The following is a 22886-nucleotide window of genomic DNA, read 5'->3' on the forward strand; positions in this document are numbered from 1 at the left end:
TTTTACGTTTTGGAGGCCAAAATCTGCCTCCGTCTTCAGAAATGGATAAAAAATAAAAATTCGAATATATACGCAGTTATTCCTTTTTTGATAGCTTATTTCTTTACTTCTTCGACAGATGTCAAAGAAGTTTTGAAATATGAAATTATGTCAATGTTGTTGATTGACAACTGAAACATTCGATGTAATACAAGGTACTCTCCGATATCAGTTTGTTGTCATTTCGCCACTATCCAAAGTTTTCTTCAAAATGGGTAGCCAAGTACGGTCTATTTCTAAGGAGCTATTCGAGATACAATTCTCTCCAGACATGAGAATATACGCCGATTCTTTTAGCTTACGTCTCTTAGAATGAGGCTCATTGGTAATCTTTCTTGTTCTATTCCATTCCACCCGATGTTCACCGTCTGATTTTAAAATGTGTTCTGATAATTTTGATCCTGTCAATTGTCTATTTTTTATATAATCTCGATGTTCATTCTCACGCACTTTCAATGGTCTTGAGGTTTCACCAATGTAACTTTTACCACAATAACAAGGTATTTTATAAATACAATTTTTTGTTTTTTCTTCAGTGTTGTTGGGTTTTGTGTGTGTGAGTATAGAGCTCAGTGTATTTTTTGTTTTGAAAGTAGTTCTAACATCATATCTATTTCCAATTCGTCTTATTTTTTCAGATAGATGTTGTTGAATTTGTGAAGCTGTTTGTATGTTCGTTTGGTTTTTATTTGACTATTTATTTTCTATTGAATTTATCGTTGAATTTTTGAAAGAATCTGGATAAGCGTTATCTTTCAAAACAGATTTAATTAATGATATTTCTTCATTGAGATTTTCAGTTGAATTGCATATCAAACACTCGCATGATGATTTGATGTATAGTGGAGATATCTATTTGTATGTGTTTTCTTCCGATAAACATTTGTATCAAATTGATTTGATGACTTCTCCAACATTACATCAAGGAAAGGGAGTCGAACATCTTGTTCAATCTCTATTGTGAATTTTATTGTCGGCTCCCGCTCGTTGATATAATTCAAAAAAGTGTTCAGGTCATCATTGTTTCTATTCCAAACAGCAAAAATATCGTTAACGTATCTCCACCAAACTTTGGGACCATTCTGATAAGTTTCAACAAAAGATTCTTCAAAATACTCCATATATATGTTACTTAAGATGGGAGATAAAGGGGAACCCATAGCCCATATTTTTTATCCATTTCTGGAGACGGAGGCAGATTTTGGCCTCCGAAACGTAAAAGATAAGTGTTATTTCTTAATAATTTTTTTGATAGGCAAAATATTTAAATACGACAAGTTACTGATAAATAGAAGATTTTTCTTTGTGAAAAATACTTTGATTTTTACACAGTAACTTATCGGGTAAACTAAAAAGTTTGCCCTTCTACACTTGTATAAAGTTCTCCATTATAATTTTTATATTTTTTTCAGATTGTGGAAGGTAACAATTACCCAAAAAAGGTCGATAAAAAAACATGAAAAGAGTAATGATATTTCTTATTATCAAAAAAAAATCATGAAGTGAATATTTTGGGTTTGTAGAACGAATGTCAACATTATGCAATTTTTATTGTAACTCGAAATACCTATAAATAAATATTTTTATATACTCGTACAAGGCAAACCGTCTCAAGAATAAAAAATTCGATTTTTTATCGAAGACGAAAAAACCGTTTAGAGAGAGACTTGCTTTCCTACAAAATCAAACTCGGGACTCGATTAATTTCAACGCGGTTTAACTACATGTAAGAAACTTCCAAGCGACAAAGAAACTTCCCATGTACCAATACTCTAACAGAGATCATACCGTGTCTGAGGACTTGGAGCTCTGTTCACGAGATAGAGCTGTTACTAGTTAAGGATCTTTCACTTTGGGCGAAGAGTTTATACATGCAGTTGAGCCGCGTTCAAATTAATCGGGACGGATCTTTCCTGCACTGATGGAGGTAATACTTCGAAACCTGTCTGTAGGTGATCTTCAGGCATTGTTTTGCTGCTAGGCTAACCTCTGGGGTATCTTGCATAAATGCATGTCGTATATAATGTCCAGCATGGTATTAGCCGGGAAGTAGTACCAGAACCTAAATTGGTAGCAAATTGACCAAAACGACTCTCCTCGATAGGAAGACTAGACAGATTGTCTCTGGTCTGGATTCCTGGCCATACTAGGGAAGACAATGAGGCTGCTGACCACCTTGCAAAGGAAGGTGCTGCAAACTTACACAAGAAAAGTGAAACAACCACTCACAGTGATATCATTAACATACAACAGAATCAGAATAGGGCCTAACATAGAACTCTGTGGCATACCACATTCAATTACCCTGCTCTCTAAGAGTTCTGTTATCTATGTTTAACTTCCGAACCGTTTTTGAAGTATTTTTCTGTTTGTTGCAGCAATTGAAAGATGATTTGTGCGAAGTCGTGTCTGAGATGGAGTCTCTTGACTCCGGAGAGGATGGTAAAAACAGCAACAAGACCAAAATGATGTCTATCGGTAGGAAGAAATTCAACATGGATCCAAAGAAAGGTGAGTTGAGTTATTTATCTTGTCAGTGGTTCCAAAACCGGCACCTCTCCCAAACACCAGGACTGCAACACCATTCTCGACGCGCGTTACGTCTTCAGGGGATGGAGTAAACTGTCAGTTGTGTTGGAAAAATAAAAATCAGTATTCGAAAGCTGAGAACGAAAGGGAGAAGAGTCCTTTTAAGATGCATCTAATGGTTCTTTCACGAAGAAGAAGTACAAAAAAACCATGAACTGATCTCTTTAAAAAAGTACTTCCCTTTTAAAATTCTACTGATCTCTATGACATAATCGCATTAATTGACAGTTTTATTGGGGTGTATTCGAAATGTTTTGACGAGATTTTATGCTTTGTAGGTATAGAGTACCTGATAGAGAAGGGGCTTCTACAGAACACGGCCGAAAGCGTAGCTCAATTCCTTCACAAGGGCGAAGGATTGAACAAGACAGCCATCGGGGATTATTTGGGAGAGAAGAACGACTTCAACGAGCAGGTGTTGCAAGCTTTCGTTGAACTGCACGACTTCACCGATCTGATACTGGTGCAGGCTTTAAGGTTAGTTCTCTTTTTTGGATAGTCGTATACGTTGGAATCATATCAGTTGAAGGGATAATAAGGTTAGCAAAGTGGGTTATTAATACCTTGTTCCGTTTCTTTCGCTTAGACCATGGGCCTTTTAGTACTATTCGATTTTAAATCTTCAACTTTCAAACGACCTTCAGAGATCACAAATTTGAGGTTACTCGAAGTCGTACCCTTCGGTAGATTCAAAGTGCCCCAAGAAGCTCCACGATATACATAGATTTTCCCTACCACTACCAAAATTAATGACTATACTTTATGATAAAAAAAATATATTATAAATTATGAAAATCTCAAGCAGGCTTCATTTAAAAGACTAATATTAACAAAAATACATAAAGTTTTGAAACACCAAACACCAATTTGAGAACTAAAGCTAATAGTAGTTTCGAAAGAAACTTTCTCAAATCAATGAATAATACCGATTTTGGCAAGACTATGGCGAATATTAGGCAATATAGAATAGTACAATTAAGTAGGAAATGGAATGGAAGATATGGTGCCAAAAACCGACCGACCGCTCTTTTGCGTCTAAAACAAAAACATGAATTTGCCTCTGAAACACCACTCTTGACCTTCAAATAATTTTCAAGGTTGCGGTCAAGGGCAAGTCCAAGATAGCCATTGAACCTTCGAACTTCGAAAGATCCTCAGAGGTCAAATTTAGAGTTACTCAAGGTCATACTCAGTCGTAGTTTTTTTCTCTTTTTGCATCCAAAGCAGACAATATGGTTTTCCTTTCAAAACACCACCTTTGACTTCCATCGAATAGTTAGGAAAAACCTTAAAAACTTTACGATTTCAAACCTTCGGAAGATATTTAGATATCAAATTTAGAGTTACCCAAGGTCATACCCTGTCACCCTTGACCTTCAAATAATTTTCAAGGTTGCAGCCAAGGGCGAGTCCAAGATAGTCATCGAATAATTTTCAGGACTTTACGGTTTTAAACCTTCGACCTTCAAAGATCAAATTTAGAGTTAGTCAATGTCATACTTAGTTGTATTTTATACTCTCTTTGCACCCAAGACAAAATTATAGATATTCAACTCTTGATCTTCCAATAAGTTTCAAAGTTGCAATTAAGAGCACGTCCAAAATAGCCATCGAATAGTTAGGAAAAAATCTTCAGTACTTTACGATTTGGACTTTCGAACACCTTCGGGAATCAAATTTGAAGTTACTCAAGGTCATACTCGGTCGTAATTTTTCTTGCTCTGCATTCAAGATAAAATGATGAATTTTCCTTCAAAACACTACCCTTGACCTTCAAATAATTTTCAATGTTGCGGTCAAGGACAAGTCCAAGATAGTCATCGAATTGCCAGCAAAATATCTTCAGTACTTTACGATTTTAAACCTTCGACCTTCAAAGATCAAATTTAGAGTTACTCAAGGTCTCACTTAGTTGTATTTTTTTGCCATTTTTGTATACGAGGCAAAAAATATTAGTTTTTTTTCAAAACATCACCTTTGACTTTCAATTTTAAGGTTGTGGCAAGGGCAAGCCCAAGGTAGCCATAGAATAATTACAAAAAAATATTCAGTAGTTTACCATTTTAAACCTTCGAAGATCAAATTTAGAGTTACTCCAGGTCATACTCGGCCGTAATTTTTTTTCTACTCTGCATCAAAGACAAAATATGAATTTCTGTTTAAATAGTGTCCTTGACCTTCCAATAATTTTCAAGGTTGTGGCCAAGGTCAAACTAGGAGAAAATCGTAAATCTCTGGTACCTCGGTTTTCTTTCATTCTGTATGTACTGTTCACTTTTTTCGCCGAAATTGGACAGTTATATTGGTTATCCCAGATGGTGATAACGTATCTGTTTATATAAACCTACACCCTCATTATAGTTTCTCTTTTTTCCATAACATTTCGAGTGGTAGAAAAAAATATAAGCAGAACACCATAAATAATATAATCTGTTGGATTGTTGTCCAAATTCAAAGCTATCGTCTGTCTTTTGTGTTTGCTTCAGTTAAGATTAGATAAATCTAACGTTGAATATGAATTAAATAATCGCCGAGAAAATTGCCATAATGTTCACGTGAACAAACAAATTGATAAATCTTACTTGCCAGTAGTCCAATAAATTAACGGTAATGTTCGTTTCTAGGTATTCATTCTCTAGATAAACTTCTTTATATAATGGTAATGAATTTATGAGCCGTGAGAATACTGAGAAAAAGAATAATAAATTGTCTTGTATATATGATACACACACACAGTTGACTTACAGGTTCAAAAACGGTAATTGAAGACTTTTAAAGAAACAACATTACTTGAACGTGGCTTTATAATTATAACATGATGAACGTGTAAAAAACATCAAATATTGCATTCTCAAAATTCACAGATTACTTTTATTTGCTGAAATGTCTTGCTGTAGATCGCACGTTAAAGAACAAACAAGAAGATAAAACGTTCAGTTTGAGTAGAGCCATAAACGTGATAGCACTGCTTGCTATCGAAAGCGCTCGCATATAATCACAACACAACAAAGTTTTTGTTTCGGGGTTGAAATTAGATGATTTTAATGTATTTCCACGTGTTAAAACCGAAAGTGACCATAAAAATTATATATTAGCTCTTGTTTTCAAGATATAGTATCATTATATTATATATATATATATATATATATATATATATATATATATATATATATATTGAGTTTTCAACAAATGAAATATTTCATCACCAACAGTTGGTACACATGTTTGTTTACATAAGACCCCTCTCATCAGCTGTTCTTAAGTAGTAAACATAACCTATGTGAGTTTGTCAATTGTACGCACGTGGTTGCTATTGAAATTATCGTGTGAAGTTGATTTTTAAATTAATTTAAGTGCTGATCTGAAATGCCTCTAAAGTGTGTGAATTCTGTCGATATCTTTTGCTATATATGTGGTGAAATAACATTTAAGGCTCAGAAACGTAAAATGACACCTATCGTTAAGACAGCCTATGAACATTATTTTGGTGTGAAAGTTGGGGACCAAGATAAATCATGGGCTCCTCATATATGTTGTAGTCCTTGTTCCGTCATATTGCGAGAGTGGCTGAAAAATAAAGACCTGGCAATGGCTTTTGCAGTACCTATGGTTTGGCGTGAGCCTACCAATCATACAGACGACTGTTATTTCTGCTTAACTCCTCCCATTAAGTAAGGTTTATCTATGAAGAAAAGAGGAACGGTTAAATACCCTAATCTCCCATCTGCTCTTCGGCCTGTACCACACTCAGACAATTTGCCAGTCCCTTCTCCACCCCAAAACTATGAAATTTTAGAGGAAGGTGATGAAGACTGTTTAGAAGGAGCAACCCATCCTTCTACATCCTATGACCCTGATTTTGAGGTAAGCGATAGGTCTAGTGATCCGCACAGAATTAGTCAAGCAGAGTTGAGTGACCTTATAAGAGATCTTCGCTTGTCTAAGGAAAAGGCTGAGCTGTTAGGATCAAGACTACAACAGTGGAATCTTCTAAAACATGATGTGAAAATATCTCAGTACAGACAGCGTCAAAAAGATTTGCTTCCTTTTTTTTGAGAAAAAAGAAAACCTCGTAGTTTGTTCTGATGTTAATGGTTTGATGGACTGCTTGAATTTGGATCACACTCCATCTGAATGGAGATTGTTTATAGACTCTTCAAAACTAAGCTTAAAAGCTGTATTTCTGCATAATGGAAATTAGCTACCCTCTATTCCTATAGGTCATGCAGTTCACATGAAGGAAACGTATATAAATATGAAAACACTTCTCCAATCAATCAAATATGAACAACACAAGTGGCACATCTGTGGTGATCTGAAAGGCATTGCTATACTCCTAGGAATGCAATTAGGGTTCACCAAATACTGTTGTTTTTTGTGTCTGTGGGACAGTCGGGATAGAAAATCTCACTATAAAAAAATGAACTGGCCTACACGAGACCTAAACCCTAATGAGAAAAATGTAGTTTACGAGCCTCTTGTAGATCCTAAGGATGTTCTCCTTCCCCCATTACATATCAAGTTGGGACTAATGAAAAACTTTGTGAAGGCCATGGACCAGGAAGGACGAGCTTTTAAGTACTTGAGAGCAAAGTTTCCCAGGTTGAGTGATGTAAAGTCAAGGAAGGCATCTTTATTGGGTCTCAAATCCGTGAAATCGTAAATGATCCTGCTTTTGACATGATTTTAACAGGAAATGAAAAAAGAGCCTGGGAAGCCTTTAAGGGGGTTGTACATGGGTTTTTAGGTAACAAAAGAGATGATAACTTCACAGCATTGGTTAAAGAGCTTCTTCAAGCTTACCACCAACTTGGATGCAACATGTCCTTAAAAATTCATTTTCTTCACTCTCATCTTAATTTCTTCCCACAAAACTGTGGAGCTGTGAATGACGAACATGGAGAAAGATTCCATCAAGACATTGCCTTAATGGAACAGAGATATCAGGGCCGTTGGAATGAAGCAATGCTTGCAGACTACTGCTGGTCTGTGTGTAGGGATGCTCCAGAAGTGTTTTATAAAAGACAAGCTAAACGACAGCGATCTTACAATGAATCGGATGGACTTAATTGAAATTTGGTGGTACAAACTTCTTTTATTTGTCAAAACACTAAGAATAATGTTTTTTTTATTAATTTTGTTAATACTTAAAATATTCTAAAAGAAACATAACAATATTGTTTTATGTACTTTCACTTTTCACGTATAGTATAACTACTCTTTAAGATTAAGTACTGTGTATCTCAAAAACCAGAGCTAATAAAAATTTTTCATTGTTATTTTCGTTTTTATCACCCCAAAATTAGTAGAAATTGACTAATTTAGTGTAGGAAACATTCAAAAAAAATTTTTTTGTTGTGTGGATTAGAAGTTATTAAAGCTTCAGATCTTTTTTGTGAACAAATGGTAATATTAATCATTGTGCTTTATATTATACACCTAAAACTATGAATTGAATTCAGAAATGACATCAGGTTTCTAGAATAATGAAAATCTATGTATTTAGGGATAAAACTGACCTATATATATTTTTTTAACACATTACTATTAAGTGGCCTGAAAAGTTCGTAGGATAACACACAGATGGCGCTACTAGTATTGAATCCATATAAGTTTTAGTTAACTCTAATCTTCAGAAGACACGTGTACAAATTTCACAGCTGTTGGACCATTAGTTTGTGAGACAGACATTTTGAGTGAAGCAACTTTTGTTAGTTCGAAGAAACTGTATAAAAAGGAATTTCGTGTGTAAATAAAGCATTGCTTTTTGTCAAAAAAAAAACCTGTTGAAGCCAAGGTTTGGTTTGATGAACATTTTACTGATTTAGCAGGAAAATCAACCATTTAGGAGTGGTTTGCTAAATTTGAACGAGGAATATGAACACCAAGGACGATGAGCGTAGTGGACGCCCCAAAGAGGTTGTTACCGACGAAAACATCCACAAAATAATTTTAGGTGACCGCAAAATGAAGTTGATCGAGATAGCTGAGGCCCAAACGAGGCAGAGTCCTATTGTGAAGAAATCGTGATGAAATGTACTGCTCCACGACAACGTCCATCTGCACGTTTCACAAATCACCGTCCGAAAATTAAACGAATTGAAATTACACCAGTAGTAATACGAATAATGATTGTTGGTGAAAACTTCTTTCCCGACTGATATCACGACGGGTATTGAAACACTTCTTATTGAAATAAATATAAACTATGACTACCAATTTAAACTATGGTACTGCTAAGGTGACGTACATAAATGTTTTTTTTCCTAGCCTTGAAAACAAATGTGTGCAACTCATTTCTGATAACTTTAAACGAATTTGTTTTCCAGGCAATTCCTGTGGAGTTTCCGACTGCCGGGCGAGGCTCAAAAGATCGACCGGATGATGGAATGCTTTGCGAAGCGTTACTGCGACTGCCAGGGCGACAACAACATCTTCGAAAACTCCGACACCTGTTACGTGCTCTCCTTCGCCATCATCATGCTCAACACGAGTCTGCATAATCCGAGCGTCAAAGAGAAGCCGACGATAGAGCAGTTCGTGAACATGAATCGCGGCATCAATCAGGGGCAGGATCTGCCGAGAGAGTTGCTCGTGGTAAGAGCTCTAGAGAGAGAGAGAGAGAGAAATACGTTTATTGTCCTAAGAAAGAGTTCTTGTTGACAAACGATTATGAACTATGTTAAAGTAGTATAAAAGTAATTCCTGAAAGCACATTTATATAAAATAGGGTGTCAAATACATTTTCATGAAACAAAATGAATGCTATACAATTTAAAATTAAAAAAAATTCTTTAAAAGAATATGCTATACTATAGTGACATACAGTAGTAAACTATAATTCATAAAAGCGTTGTCATTGTAAAATTCATCTAAACTATAATAGGCTTTTCAATCAGAATGTCGCTCATTTTTTTCCTGAAAATATCCAAAGAATAACTCTTCAGGTATATGGGAATTTTGTTGTACATCTTTATGGACAGCTCGCTTCTGTAAAACGAAAACAGTCTGCAGCATGCTTTTGCTGCATACTCCCCAGAAGGCAATACCATATCTTATATGTGCATCCACAAAGGCAAAGTACGCAGATCTTGCAAAGGTTCTATCCAGTTCCTTCGAAACTGACTTCACTACAAAGCCAGAAGCAAGTTTTTTATTCAACTTGATAATATGATCGTCAAATATAAGCTTATTATCAATGTGAAGTCCTAAGAATTTGGAGGACAATTTCATCTCGAGAATGTTATTCAAACTAAGAGGTGGGAGTTCACATTTGAAGATGAGGAGATGGGTTTTATCAAAGTTTAAAGAAAGCTTACTTGAGTAGCACCAGCTCTTAATTTCTTCCATATCAACAGTGGCATCTTGAGCTAGTTTTGTAGGATCTTTTCCCTGCCACGGCAACGTTGTGTCGTCTACAAATAATGTGATGCTAGCAGTTAGATCCAGTTGTGTTATATCATTAATATACAATAGAAACAAAATGGGTCCTAGGATGGAACCTTGAGGGACACCTGCTTTGATTTATCTTACATTTGAGTCGGTTGAGAGTCTTACAATTTGCTTTCGATGCAATAAGTACGATTCAAACCATCTAATGCTTCTGTGCTCAAAACAATAATGTTTCAGCTTCCGCAGTAAGATTCTGTGATCGAGGTCAAATAAATGCCTTGGAAAAGTCACAGAATACAGCTGCTGAATAGGCACCAGAATTCATATCACTATAAATCTCATGCAGAAAGTTAAAAATTGCATCACTTGTATTCTTGTTGTTTTGAAACCCATACAGCTGTGGACTCAATATGTTATTAATATAGAGCCGCCTTTTTATGATTTTTTCAATAATTTTGGATAAGGTCGGAACAAGTGATATTGGTCTGTAGTTTATTGGATCATCCCTGGCACCACCTTTGAAGAGCGGAATCACTACAGAAGTTTTAAAAAATTCAGGAAATGTGCCATTCACAAAGGAATCATTTATCAATGAGACAAGAACGTTCAAAACACAATATGGCAGTGTCCCAAAGATTCTGACAGACATATCATCAATACCTGATGTTCTTTTATTACTAATTTCTCGAATAGACATGTTATCCTTTGCTTTTGATTTACATCTAGATACAAGGGTTGTCTTTTATATTTCGGGAGTAGAGAACAAAAACAAATATTAATAATCGAAAATCACTTTGTTTTTCAAAATATTCCCCAAGCAGATCTATACACTTTGCATGCGAAGCACTTTTATAATAATAATAATATTTATTTTCCTTTTGACTTCTAGAATGTATAGGAATAGTCATTAATAAAATACAATAAAATAAAGTGGTTACAAAACGAAACAAAATACCACAAAAACTGGGTGTCACAGTAAAAGTGCATGAAAATACATTTTTTTTTTTTCAAAATACTCATCTAGTGAGTAAAAACATTTCTCCAATAGGAAGTCATTTAATACTTTTTTGAAGCAAAATAATGTCTTTGTTGCTTTCATAATTTCAGGAAGATTGTTGTATATCCTAGGTCCAATACAATTAGGAAAATTTGAAGTAATATTGAGTCTCGCATATGGTATGTGAATATCATTTTTTTGTCTTGTTTTTAATGTATGAAGGTTGGAATTTTTATAAAATTTGTCAATATTCATAAATATATAAACGCATACTTCAAGAATATATAAGCTTGCTAGAGGTGAAATTGTATAAGAAGGGAAAATATTTCTACATGAATGATCATAGGAAACTCCTGCCAATAGTCTTAGAATTTTTTTTGGCTAATGAAAACATCCCGTGCATGGATTGTATTACCCCACAGACACAACCCATACCTCAGTCGTGAAATTATTTGAGCATGATAGAAAGTTATCAACTGATTTTGTTCCAGTACCTCTTTTAAATTCCTCAAAAGAAATGTAATGCTATATCAACAGATATATGAGAATATTTTTTTTATGATTTTAATAATGAAGTGCCGCCAGATGAAAAAAAAAACAGTAGCGTAAATATTTTTAATGAAAATAATGGAATTACATTCAAGTTTTCACGCAAATTAACTAAAACTAAGACCTAATAATTCAATTTAAATCTTAGTTGCCATGGAAATGATATTACAGTTTGACACTTGTAAAAGATTTAAGTGTACTATTGTCAACAATATTCACCTTACAGTTCTTCGAATTATTTTGTGTCATGGCTGCAAGATTGAGCGTAAGAGAGAAAATTGAAATTGTACGCCTTTCGGGAGATGACGTTAGAAGTGCTAGAGAGGTTTGTAGAGGATTTAATGAGAGACATCCAGATCGTTCTCGTATTAGCTGCGGTACGATAAATAAAATAAATAAAATATTCAATGAAACTGGTGCAGTATCAAAAATGATGTTAAAAAGTAATCCTGTACAAAGACGAAACAGGAATGACGGGAATGACCAAATCATTTTAGATTATTTCGGAAATAATCCTAATGCCAGTATAAGGAATGCCACTTTAGATTTAAATATTCCACGAGAAACTATTTGGAAATGTCTCAAGGCGAAGAATATTAAACCTTTCAAGCCAAAATTTTTACACACACTTCAAGAAGGCGACGAAGCCAGACGCCTGGAATATTGTTTATTGGCCCAAGAGGAATATTTAAACAATAGAAATTTCCTAAAAAATATTTTATATGCCGACGAAGCCACTTTCACTACAAATGGAGTAGTGCCATCACAGAATTGTCGCTATTGGGTAGCGGATAATCCTAACTGGGTAATAAACTGTAAAAGCCAGTATTCCCAAAAAATCAACGTCTGGTGTGGGATATTGAATGAACGAATTATTGGTCTTTTCTTTTTTGAGGAAAACATTAATGCACAGAGGTTTCTAGAATTTTTAAACACAGAGTTTTGGGATGCTATTCACGAGCTGCCAATCAATGAACGATCAAATTTAATTGTCTAGTTAGATGGGTGTTCAGTTCATTATGCCAGAGCTGTGAGACAATGGCTTAACGAACATTTTCCAAACCGATGGATAGACTGTGGTAGTCCGTTTATAGAGTGGCCACTCAGATCTCCAGACCTCACAGTTTTGAACTTTTTTCTCTGGGGACTTCTCACACAAAAGGTTTGCAAAAACCGCTCAAGAGATAGAAATGAACTTTGTGCAAGAATTCGACACGTATGTGCAGATATTAGCCTTCAAGAACAAAGGAACGTAATCAGAAACATTCGTAAGCGCTACGACACATGTATCGAAATACGTGGTGGATTAGTAGGGGCTACTAGAATATGAGTTAGAATTAATTGTGGCACTGAATCGAAACATTTCAATAATTATTTATTAGTTACGTTTATTAAAATTTTTTGCTTCATTGTTAGTTGAATTGTGTGAATGTAATTCCGAACTTCAAATTTTAGGGGGATGTTTCCATTAAAAATGGGTCACACTGTATATTCGAAATGCTATTAATTTTGCAGAAAAGGGCAATAAGGTATATAGGAAACCTTAAACCAAGAGACTCCTGTAGAACCTTCTTCAAAAAACATAATATTCTAACGGTAACTGCATTATTTATACTGGAATCTGTGTGTTTAATAAATAAGCATATATTAAATTTTGCTGCATCCTCTTCCCATTACAATACCCGAAACAGCAGACACACTCTGAAACTCACTGTGCCAACTAAAAACATCACCAGAGACTCCATAAACTGTATAATCATTTGCCTATGGACATAAGATCTACCAATATAAATGACTTCCAATTCAGGAAGTCAGTCAAACAATTTCTATCTGGTAGACCCTATTATACTTTGGATGAATATTTTAACGATAGCTTTTGACTGACTTACGCATATTTTTTATCTTTACTTATTAAGGAGCTCCTAAGTTGTTACTTTTCATGTCTACTCTTTCATAATTTTGACTTTTACTCTTTTATATATACATATATTGCATTCTTTTTTAATATTTACTACCCAAACATAAAGCATATTATTATTATTATTGAAAGAAATTGTTTCTTGTGTTTTTCAATTAGTATTGCCTCAACTATACAATATTACCTGAAATCTCGCTTTGTATTTATACAAACTTAGATAATACAATGTTCTTCCTCTTCTTCCGTAGAGCCTGTACGACAGCATCAAAGCGGAGCCGTTCAAGATCCCCGAAGACGACGGCAATGACCTGATGCACACCTTCTTCAACCCCGACAAGGAGGGTTGGCTCTGGAAGCAAGGCGGTCGCTACAAGAACTGGAAACGTCGCTGGTTCATCCTCAACGACAACTGCCTTTACTATTTCGAATACACGACGGACAAGGAGCCACGCGGCATCATCCCGTTGGAGAATATATCGATTAGGGAGTGCTACGACAGGCACAAACAGCACTGCTTCGAGCTGTATGCCAGCGGAGGGACGGAGTTCATTAAGGCGTGCAAGACCGACTCTGAAGGTAAGGATTTGAAAGAAACGTTTGAGTTTTTGAACAAATCATTAGGAGTTTTCCATATGGCCAAATAATGATAATGACTGAGACAAGCAAACAAGTCCCAAATTTCAGTGAGCAGTCAATATTACCTTTCAACATCTGCCTCTCTTACGTCTAATAGAGAAGTAAGTTTGCAGACGATTTGAGCGATACCTAATCTCAAATAACACTGGTATCAGACTATACAGTGCCGACCTGAATAATCCACCCCCCCTCTTAACTTTTGAACACAACAAGATATCAATTTTGAACTAAATTTACGTAAAAAGTATCATTTTAGTGTTTTTCATGAGAAAGACAATTGTGTTGAATCACTCGTCGCCAGGGGGCGCTACCAACTTCTTTTTCAAACAGAAAGAGGGGTATTTGATAACTCCTTTGATAAGTATTTTAATTCTCTATTCAACTTTTTTTATCATTTTTTTGATCATTCGTTTCTAATTTATTGGTAGTTTATCATTATAGTAAAACCAATAATGATTGAGAGTAAAGCGCGTTGTCATATCTAAATTTTATGTTACCAGTTTATAGCAGAATCAAAATATAGTAAGCAGTAGAGTTGTAGGTTGTGGCAAATTATAGATAATACACAATACTAGTATGATCAAAAGGTATTATTTATGACAAAAATCAGTAATGAGCTTGTAATGAGTAATATTTATAAATTTCCTGATTACTGATCAGTTAAAATTCATTATTTTCTGTATAGTGATAGATATTTATTACAACTAGTGGCAACGCTGTACGCAACGATATTTCTTTCTTTGTCACTTTACCATAACTTCCATCTCATCGTTGCAGTCCTCACTAATGTACTTGCAGCCATAAGCATATCATTGATTTGTGAATTATACAGCGTGAATTGTACGTTTTACAGTTAAGTTAGTCAGCAATCGACTTGTTGTGATAACAATTGGTGAAAATAATAGTGCTAATAAGTGTTTAAGCTTTACATAATTATATTTCTACACCGTTCTCAAACTTCTCAAAAAATGGGAGACATGGTCGGGCCTTCCACGTCGAAAAAGGTAAAACGGTCGGAGTCTCGGTCAGTAAGAAAAAAACAAATTGTACTGCGAGTATTTCACTGTCTTGAAAGAGATCATCAGCCACCAAAAGATGACTTTGTGCATATGTGCTGTAATTCTACGTGTGTACCTCCGAATAACCAACCGGGCATTTCTTCATCATTAAGTTCCACAATTACAAAAGATAAATTAGTTGATATGTGCTCTGATTATACCGGTGTACCAAAATCATCGATTTACAAAATACTAAGAGAAGCAGAAATTCATGAGGACGTACAAACGCCAAAAACTAGTAGCGGACGAAAAAAAATCACAGTTGATGAAGAAGCCAAAACCAGTATACGCAGAACTATTCATAGTTCCTTTTCCAGAAATGAGCTGCCCACACTACAAACAGTTCTGGAGGCACTTAGCGATCACGAATTGGTCCCAAAAATGGGTAAAGAAACTTTTAGGAAACTTGTACACGAAATGAAGGTTTGTCAGTTGGGTTAAAACAGCCATCTGGAAAAGGTAGTCGTCTGATAGTTACGCATATAGGAAGCGACAGTGGATTTTCACCAAATGGTGAATCAATATTTAAATCTAAGAAAACAGGCGACTATCATGAAGAGATGAATGCGGAGGTGTTTGAAAAATGGTTTGAAGGCATCAGTCAACTTGTGGAACCTGGGTCTGTCATCGTCATGGACAATGCCCCATACCATAGTCGACATTTAGAACCATTACCGAAACAATCATGGAAAAAAGCAGCAATTCAAGAATGGTTAATTAATAAGAACATCCAATATAACAAAGATAGTTTAAAGGCAGAACTACTTCAGCTAACAAAATTACACACAGACAAATATAAAAAATTCGCAGTGGATGAAATGGCGTTAAGTCGTGGAATTACAGTTTTAAGGTTACCACCATACCACTGCGAATTAAACCCAATAGAATTAATCTGGGCGCAAGTAAAAGGATATGTGTCCCAGAAAACAGAACATTTAAATTAGTGGACGTGCAACATCACCTACAAGAAGCTATTCGAACTGTTTCTGCAGAAGACTGGAAGAAATGCATGCAGCATGTTTTAAAAGAAGAGCAAAAAATGTGGGACGTAGACAACCGTATTGAACAAAATATTGAACCAATCATAATTCACTTTGATGATAGCGGTAGCAACAGTGACGAATCTGAGGTTGAAGATTAGACGAAAATTTGTACATTTACATTTATATTATAATCTATTATCAAAAATTTGTAATTTGTATTTTCTAGTACCCTTGACGATGAGTTTAAGTCACTCGAAAGCTTGAGAATAGTTATAAAGAGTTCACTTATCAATTGCTGCAACCCAATAGTGAAAAAAAGTTATACATATATATATATATATATATATATATATATAGATATATATATATATATATATATATATATATATATATATATATATATATATATATATATATATATATATATATATTGTGTTTTTTATTAATATTGTTAATTTATTTGGTACCACGATTATTACTCCGTTTTCATAAGGTCCACCTAATGACTACAACGATTAGGTAAATTATGATATTGCAAAGTTTTAATGAAATAAATAAAAAATGTGTATGAATATTTTAACTAATTGTACTAAGAATTTTTCTTTCATTCTTAACCCTTTCAAAAATTAATAAGCACGCCCCCGATTTGCTGTCAACTGGGCTTACTTCTACTCTCAATCATTATTGGTTATTAGTATTTTTCGTTCTTTACTGTCTTAAGCTTACAAAAAAAAATATATTCTCAACTTTTTAATTCAATGTTCTTTAAAAGCGTGGTTTTTAGTTTTTTAAACTTTATTTATTTCAAATCAGCAGCTGGTTATAAAATTATGTAATATAAATAATATTTGTACCGGGGTGTATTTAGTTGTAATTAGTTTCATTTATTCGATTTTTTATATAAGTCTATAATCCAAAGTCGTACCGTTTTCAAAGACTATTATAATATTATTATTATTATTAACGTCCTTACTGTAGGGAGAAAGGTTAACGAGGACAAGGGACGGAAATATAATTTCGATATCGTTTTATGCGTGCCAGTTTCCTCAACAATGCCTTTTTTTTTTTTCAGGTAAAGTTGTTGAAGGCAAGCACACCGTCTATAGGATGTCTGCCAGCAGCGACGAAGAGAGGAGAGAGTGGATACAGAGACTTACGCAGAGTATTAGCCATAACCCCTTCTACGATATGCTCGCGAATCGTAAGCGAAAAGCTCAGCTCTACTCTAAGAATTGAATAGACGTGTTTCGTTATGTACATATAAAAATAATAATAATTCCGTCACGGCACAACGAATTTATCAACTGGATGAGTGGAGAGGAAAAATGAAGTGATTGAGAAGAACAAACTTTTTTTTAAATGATTTTCTCGTTTACGAATCATCACAGGATGATTTTTTATCGTGTACAGTTTGTTGTTGGAGATCTGTTATGTTTGGCACGAAGACGTATTTTTATGTAGTTCAAAATGGGAAAGAAAGTTTTTCCAAAATAATTTTTTCGAGCGTTCAGAATTTTTATGGATTTTTTCATAGTTGAAAGAAAACCAATACACTGAATTGTTCGGTGATGAAGTTAATATTGAGTTGGTATTAGGTAATTGTAAATAAATTATTCAAGCGAACGTGTTTCGGCATCACGTTCACCTTCGGTCTGTCACTGATTCGTTTCTTGGTTTTAAGATATTTTATTATTATGTTTTAAGAAAATAGGATGGATGTTAGGAGTTCAAGTTGACCCGGCAACATTTTTTCTTGTGGAATTTTCAACTCGAAATCGATGCCTCGATTTTCTTTGCCATTTACAATTCAAGTCTGGCGGCTTTGAGATACCGAACAAAATTTTTTGTTTATAAACCGATTTTAACCAATCAAATTCGTTATGGCTTCTGAGTTGCGTCAAAAGGTCCTTCTTCACTAAGAAAATAGTATATGGTATTTATATGTGCATTCATAACAATGTTCATGAAAAGAAGCATTCTTTCTGAGGGTTTTTTTGATCAGATACCATCCTCCTGACTATATCGCGACGAATATTGGTGGACTCGTCATTCAGTTGAAGTGGGTGGTTAAAAAGTATGGTTTTGGGCAGCTTTTTTTGTTGTCAGAACTGACCATATTTGACCATCGACTTGTTAGGTCGGTTTGTAATCTGAAAAACTCGAACCCGTTTTTCTTGAATTTTTTAACGAGAAGTAATTCAAATTGAATGAACTGGGTCGACTTGGACTCTGTATTGAATTATTTTCCGTTGAATCTTCATTGCAGTGGCACCAAAAACTCTCGTCAATCGTATTTCACGAATTGATTCAACAGGTGTCTCCCTCTCCGTTATTAAAGTTGCCAGATTGCAGTGAGAAATGATTCTATTTGCCCAGTGAGTTATTCTAGTTTTCTCCTCACATTAGATTTTTTTTTGTGATTTAGTTCTTTAAATATCAAACGTTGGCGATGCTTTTACGTAAATGCTGTCTTGGACGTGGACAAATTCCACTCAATACAAAAAAAGTTTCATTCGGCATTAATTAATAGTGTTTCGAGTATCTTGAACAGAAACTTGAGGGTTATTAAATCAGGCCAGCGTTTTTTCTTTAAATTTGTTTTCGATGACTTTCAAGCGCCTTCGTTCCCATTTTTTAATACAGTGTTCGCCCAAAAGCCTTGCCTAATAGAGGACTAATTTCTCAAAAATGCCTTCTTCATAAAACTTGTGAATTGTCTGAAAATCAAAGTGCAGGAGCTGAATTTCGTTTTTTTGTTGTATACAAGGGACGTCAAAAAATAGAAATTTTATCTGAGAGTATAGTATTTGTAAATACAAACCATGTTCAGGTTTGAAGTTGGAGAAACATCTTTTAGTTTGTTTCTTTGTAATAGATACCTCAGCTGTAACATTGCACTTTTTATTACACTTATTTCTAAATTGATTTATTACCTAACTTGAATTTATTGCAGAATTGTTAGTTTCGGAGTAAAATAAATGTAACATCGACGTTTCGGCTTCGACTTTGAAGCCATTTTGAAGAAGCTGTCGTTACACTGAGGTCTCAATCTGCCTACTCCTCAGGTAGTGACGTACTGCAAGGGTTTTGTGACTTGACGCTGTGGTCTCAATCTGCCTACTTCCAGATTGGGACCCTACAGAGACCTGGGGAGTAGGCATATTGAGGCCCCGGGGTCAAGTCACAAAACCCTTGCAGCGTGTCACTATCTGAGGAGTAGGGAGATTGAGACCTGAAAACACAAGACGCGGTTTAACCTGTATGTATGATTGTGTGTGTGTGCTCGGAAAGGTTTACCTGATAATCTGAAGTTCGGGATAAACTACATCTGGTGTTTTCAGTTGTTCCACGTTTTGGCTTTGACTTAGAAGTCATTCTTAAAAAAGTACTACACTGAGGTATCAATCTGCTTACTCTTCGGGTAGTAACACGCTGCAAGGGTTTTGTGACTCGACGCTGAGGTCTCAGTCTGCCAACCCCAACGCCTACATATATAGAAATATGAAGTGTTTAAGTTTGAAGGAAATGGAATGGAAAGATTGTTTCAACTGATGAGCATCAGTTTCTAACACAAACAGGAAGTTGAAAAACATTTTGTTTCAGTGTAGGTAGATTAAATTGCAAAATCCGACTATATATTGTATTTGAACAACATATTTTTGTGAAAATTTTCTTTATTTGGAGCACAAGGATACTTTTTACTTTCGAATAAAATATATATTTTTTGACGTCCCTCGATATGGTGAAAAACTATGAAATTGGACTGTTGCTTTTGGAAAATCCTTAAATATTTTGAGAAATTAGAAATTCAATTCAATAGGTTTCCATATGGTGCATTGGTGGGCCCTGTATGTTATAAAAGTTTAATGAAATTGGGACTAAGTATTTGTTATTTCTCATATTCGTGCCCTATTTTTTTAATGTGAAGTATTATTTTCTATAGGCATTTTCTCTAATTGAAATTCAGGAATGTTGTCTTTGCATTATGTGTACCTATACTGGATGTTTCGTTATTGGGTAGCAGAATTGAATCCAAAAACCTACTGAGTAAAAGTTGATATATCTGGAATTCATTTTTCTTTACCGCACTTTTTTCATTTTCTACCATTAGAAGGCCACAAAATTTTCTTGAAAGTGAAGTTCCCCAAATTCAGAGTTTCAATTCAGATTCAATGAAATTCTGAGTTCAAATTAAAAATCTTCAGTAAGTTCCGACTTTTAAACTCAGAAAATTCAGTGGTTTTTATCCAAAATCATTCAAGGCCCTCTTCCGCCCTTCTAATTTTCGTGTCATTTTTTTTGCGTCTTGAATCAATTATTGGAAGTACAATTAACAATTTTGACTCGACTTCACCCATTTTCGAAACAAAAGCGCATTAAAGTATTCAAAAAACACTTTACTGTGAGATTTCCACTAAATAGTTTTACAAAAACGCAATATGTGTTTCACTAACACGCCCGCAGAAGCCACGTGTTGCGTTTTTGTAAAACTGTCAAGTGAGAATCTCACAGTGTTTTTTGAATACGTTAATTATGGATTTTCATCAAGTATCGGCCAATTCCATCATATATAATGCGAATTAGTTGTATTTCATATAGAAACTCCAATATTTTTTTTGTGGAACGATTTGCCGACTCAGTTTGGAGTACTTGCGAAACATCCTGTAGAGTAAGAAATGATATTTGTTTCACAAGTGAGTTTCTTCGTTATTCAAAAAAATTACAACTGAATTATTAAATTTTGCTATAACATGCCAAAAAGACACTTCTTTCTCCGTCTTCCTGTCTTTCAACTTCTGAGTGTGTCTTGGATTTTTGCCCTCTTTGTTTGTATGTAAATTATGTTGTTTGTAAATATAGTGTCTTGTGTTCGATGAATTAATGTGTTTATTTATGCAGCCCGGCGGGGCTGAACATCGACAGACCCTGTGAGTTTGGTACTTTCGGCAGTTAATTTTATTTCCACACTGTACATAAGGAAAAAAATGTTAGGCTGATCGTATTACAAATATATTTATTTTTCATTTGAATATAGTGTAATTGAAGTAATTGTAAAATATCTGTAAATATATACATATATATATTGTTATTGTATGATGTAATGCCTTTACATACCAATATCAAGAATACCAAAATGATTGTAATTACATTAATTGTTGAGCGTACTATTGTAAAAGTTCTTATTTTAAGCAGACCCATCATTTTTGTACCTGCTAGATATATGTTTGTATGTAAAGTAAACTGGTTTATGATTTTGAATTGTTTTTTTTTCTCCAATCATATATTCCACATTTCGACTAAGAGAATTTTATAAAATCTGTCAGTAGTCCGAAGGAAACTGCTTTCATTAAATGAACTACTTTCCTACCTTATACCCTGACGGATTATCATATAGAAATCTACTCAGGAGTGCAAACGTATACTTATCTGTATTTATTTCGTTATCAATTTCAGTTATCAAGATTTCATCATTTCAAACATTTGTTTCCCTGAGAAGCAGTAATTTATTTCGGAGAAAAATTTGAAGGGGATAGTTGATTATATCGCCATCTATTTCACAGGTAGCAAAGTTACTTCACCCGTTTTTTCTACCACTCAACAGAAGGCAGTGTTAATGATTTGAATGCAAAAAAGTGCCTGGTAATTTTCTAGTATAACATTTAGACATTGTCAAAAGATTTATCCTTAGACAATAATTTGGGTTCAGCGTATTAAACAGGATCTGAAAACAAAATTTTATCAAATGGCAATTTCATTTATTGGTAATGAAATACAAGAAATCATATTAAACAGGTCACTGGTGTCTGACAGAAAAAAATGAATTTGTTTATCATCAATTAGTATAAAGTATTTCTCAATGAAAATCACTCGAGTGAAGAATTACAATCTGACGTTTTCAGTAACACTCGAAATTAATAGAAAAATTCTTTTTTTCAGGAGTACAAAAAATTGTTTTCTGGAGAATAAAAATTTAAATCATCTTTTGTGTTAGTATCGCCATCTGTCACGCAGTTGATGAATGAATACATCATGAAACTGGGATCTGTTGTAGTGACTCATTTTGAAAATATTTAGCTACTCGTCACGAGATGGCAGTGTGCATTCTGTAGGATGTTTAGGATCAAAGAAGGGTATTCTGTTGCTTTTAACAAACGTTACATTATTAGTTATTATTTTAAAGTCGTCACCATTTTCTGAAAATTCAAGAGCCCTCTCGAATTAATTAACCTTTCTATAGATATTCTCGACAGGGTCTTGAGGCACTGTTTAATGACCATGTATTGAATAAATGAAGACGGATTTGAATGGGGTTTCACGTTGTCTTCCTCTTACAAACTACAACCAACTGAAGTCTTCTGAAAACTCGTACAACCAAAAATAATTTACGATCCCAAAGCCATCAGACATATGTCTCTTTGGAAACGTTCATTTTTGACACTATGTGGTGAAAATACTCATATTTTTGCAATTTTTAATAATGTATTGAATGCCATCATAAGATTTTGATGCGAAAGTATAAAAATATACTTATGATGCACTGTTTGGAACCTTTGGTGTAGTAATGAATATTACTGGAGTATTTTCCCAACACCAAATCGTTATTTTTAACACCTCGACACGTGTTTGGTGTTGAGAAAACACTCCAGTAATATTGTATAAAAATATCTTGACTCTCTACGTCAAAAATGGTCCTGTTTATCCTCTTTCATTCTTAGAACAGTATT

General features: G+C 34.4%; 1 protein-coding gene across 5 annotated transcripts in view; it reads left to right on the forward strand.

Moving 5' to 3' along the window:
* The window catches only part of step (cytohesin steppke), a 97508-nt gene extending 76088 nt beyond the window's left edge, over nt 1-21420 (forward strand). For all 5 annotated transcript variants that reach the window (XM_074181077.1, XM_074181088.1, XM_074181085.1 and 2 more), the window contains 5 exons: nt 2418-2550; nt 2907-3105; nt 8958-9225; nt 13733-14060; nt 17234-21420. In XM_074181077.1, coding sequence (XP_074037178.1) covers nt 2418-2550; nt 2907-3105; nt 8958-9225; nt 13733-14060; nt 17234-17397 — 1092 coding nt within the window. In that variant the 3' untranslated portion in view covers nt 17398-21420. The remainder of the gene's footprint in view (nt 1-2417; nt 2551-2906; nt 3106-8957; nt 9226-13732; nt 14061-17233) is intronic.
* Nucleotides 21421-22886: the final 1466 nt, after the last annotated feature.

The sequence above is a fragment of the Leptinotarsa decemlineata genome, unplaced genomic scaffold, assembly GCF_025532065.1.
Source record: "Leptinotarsa decemlineata unplaced genomic scaffold, Ldec_3_MD MMD2_P_RNA_scaffold_2, whole genome shotgun sequence".
Classification (NCBI taxonomy): domain Eukaryota; kingdom Metazoa; phylum Arthropoda; class Insecta; order Coleoptera; family Chrysomelidae; genus Leptinotarsa; species Leptinotarsa decemlineata.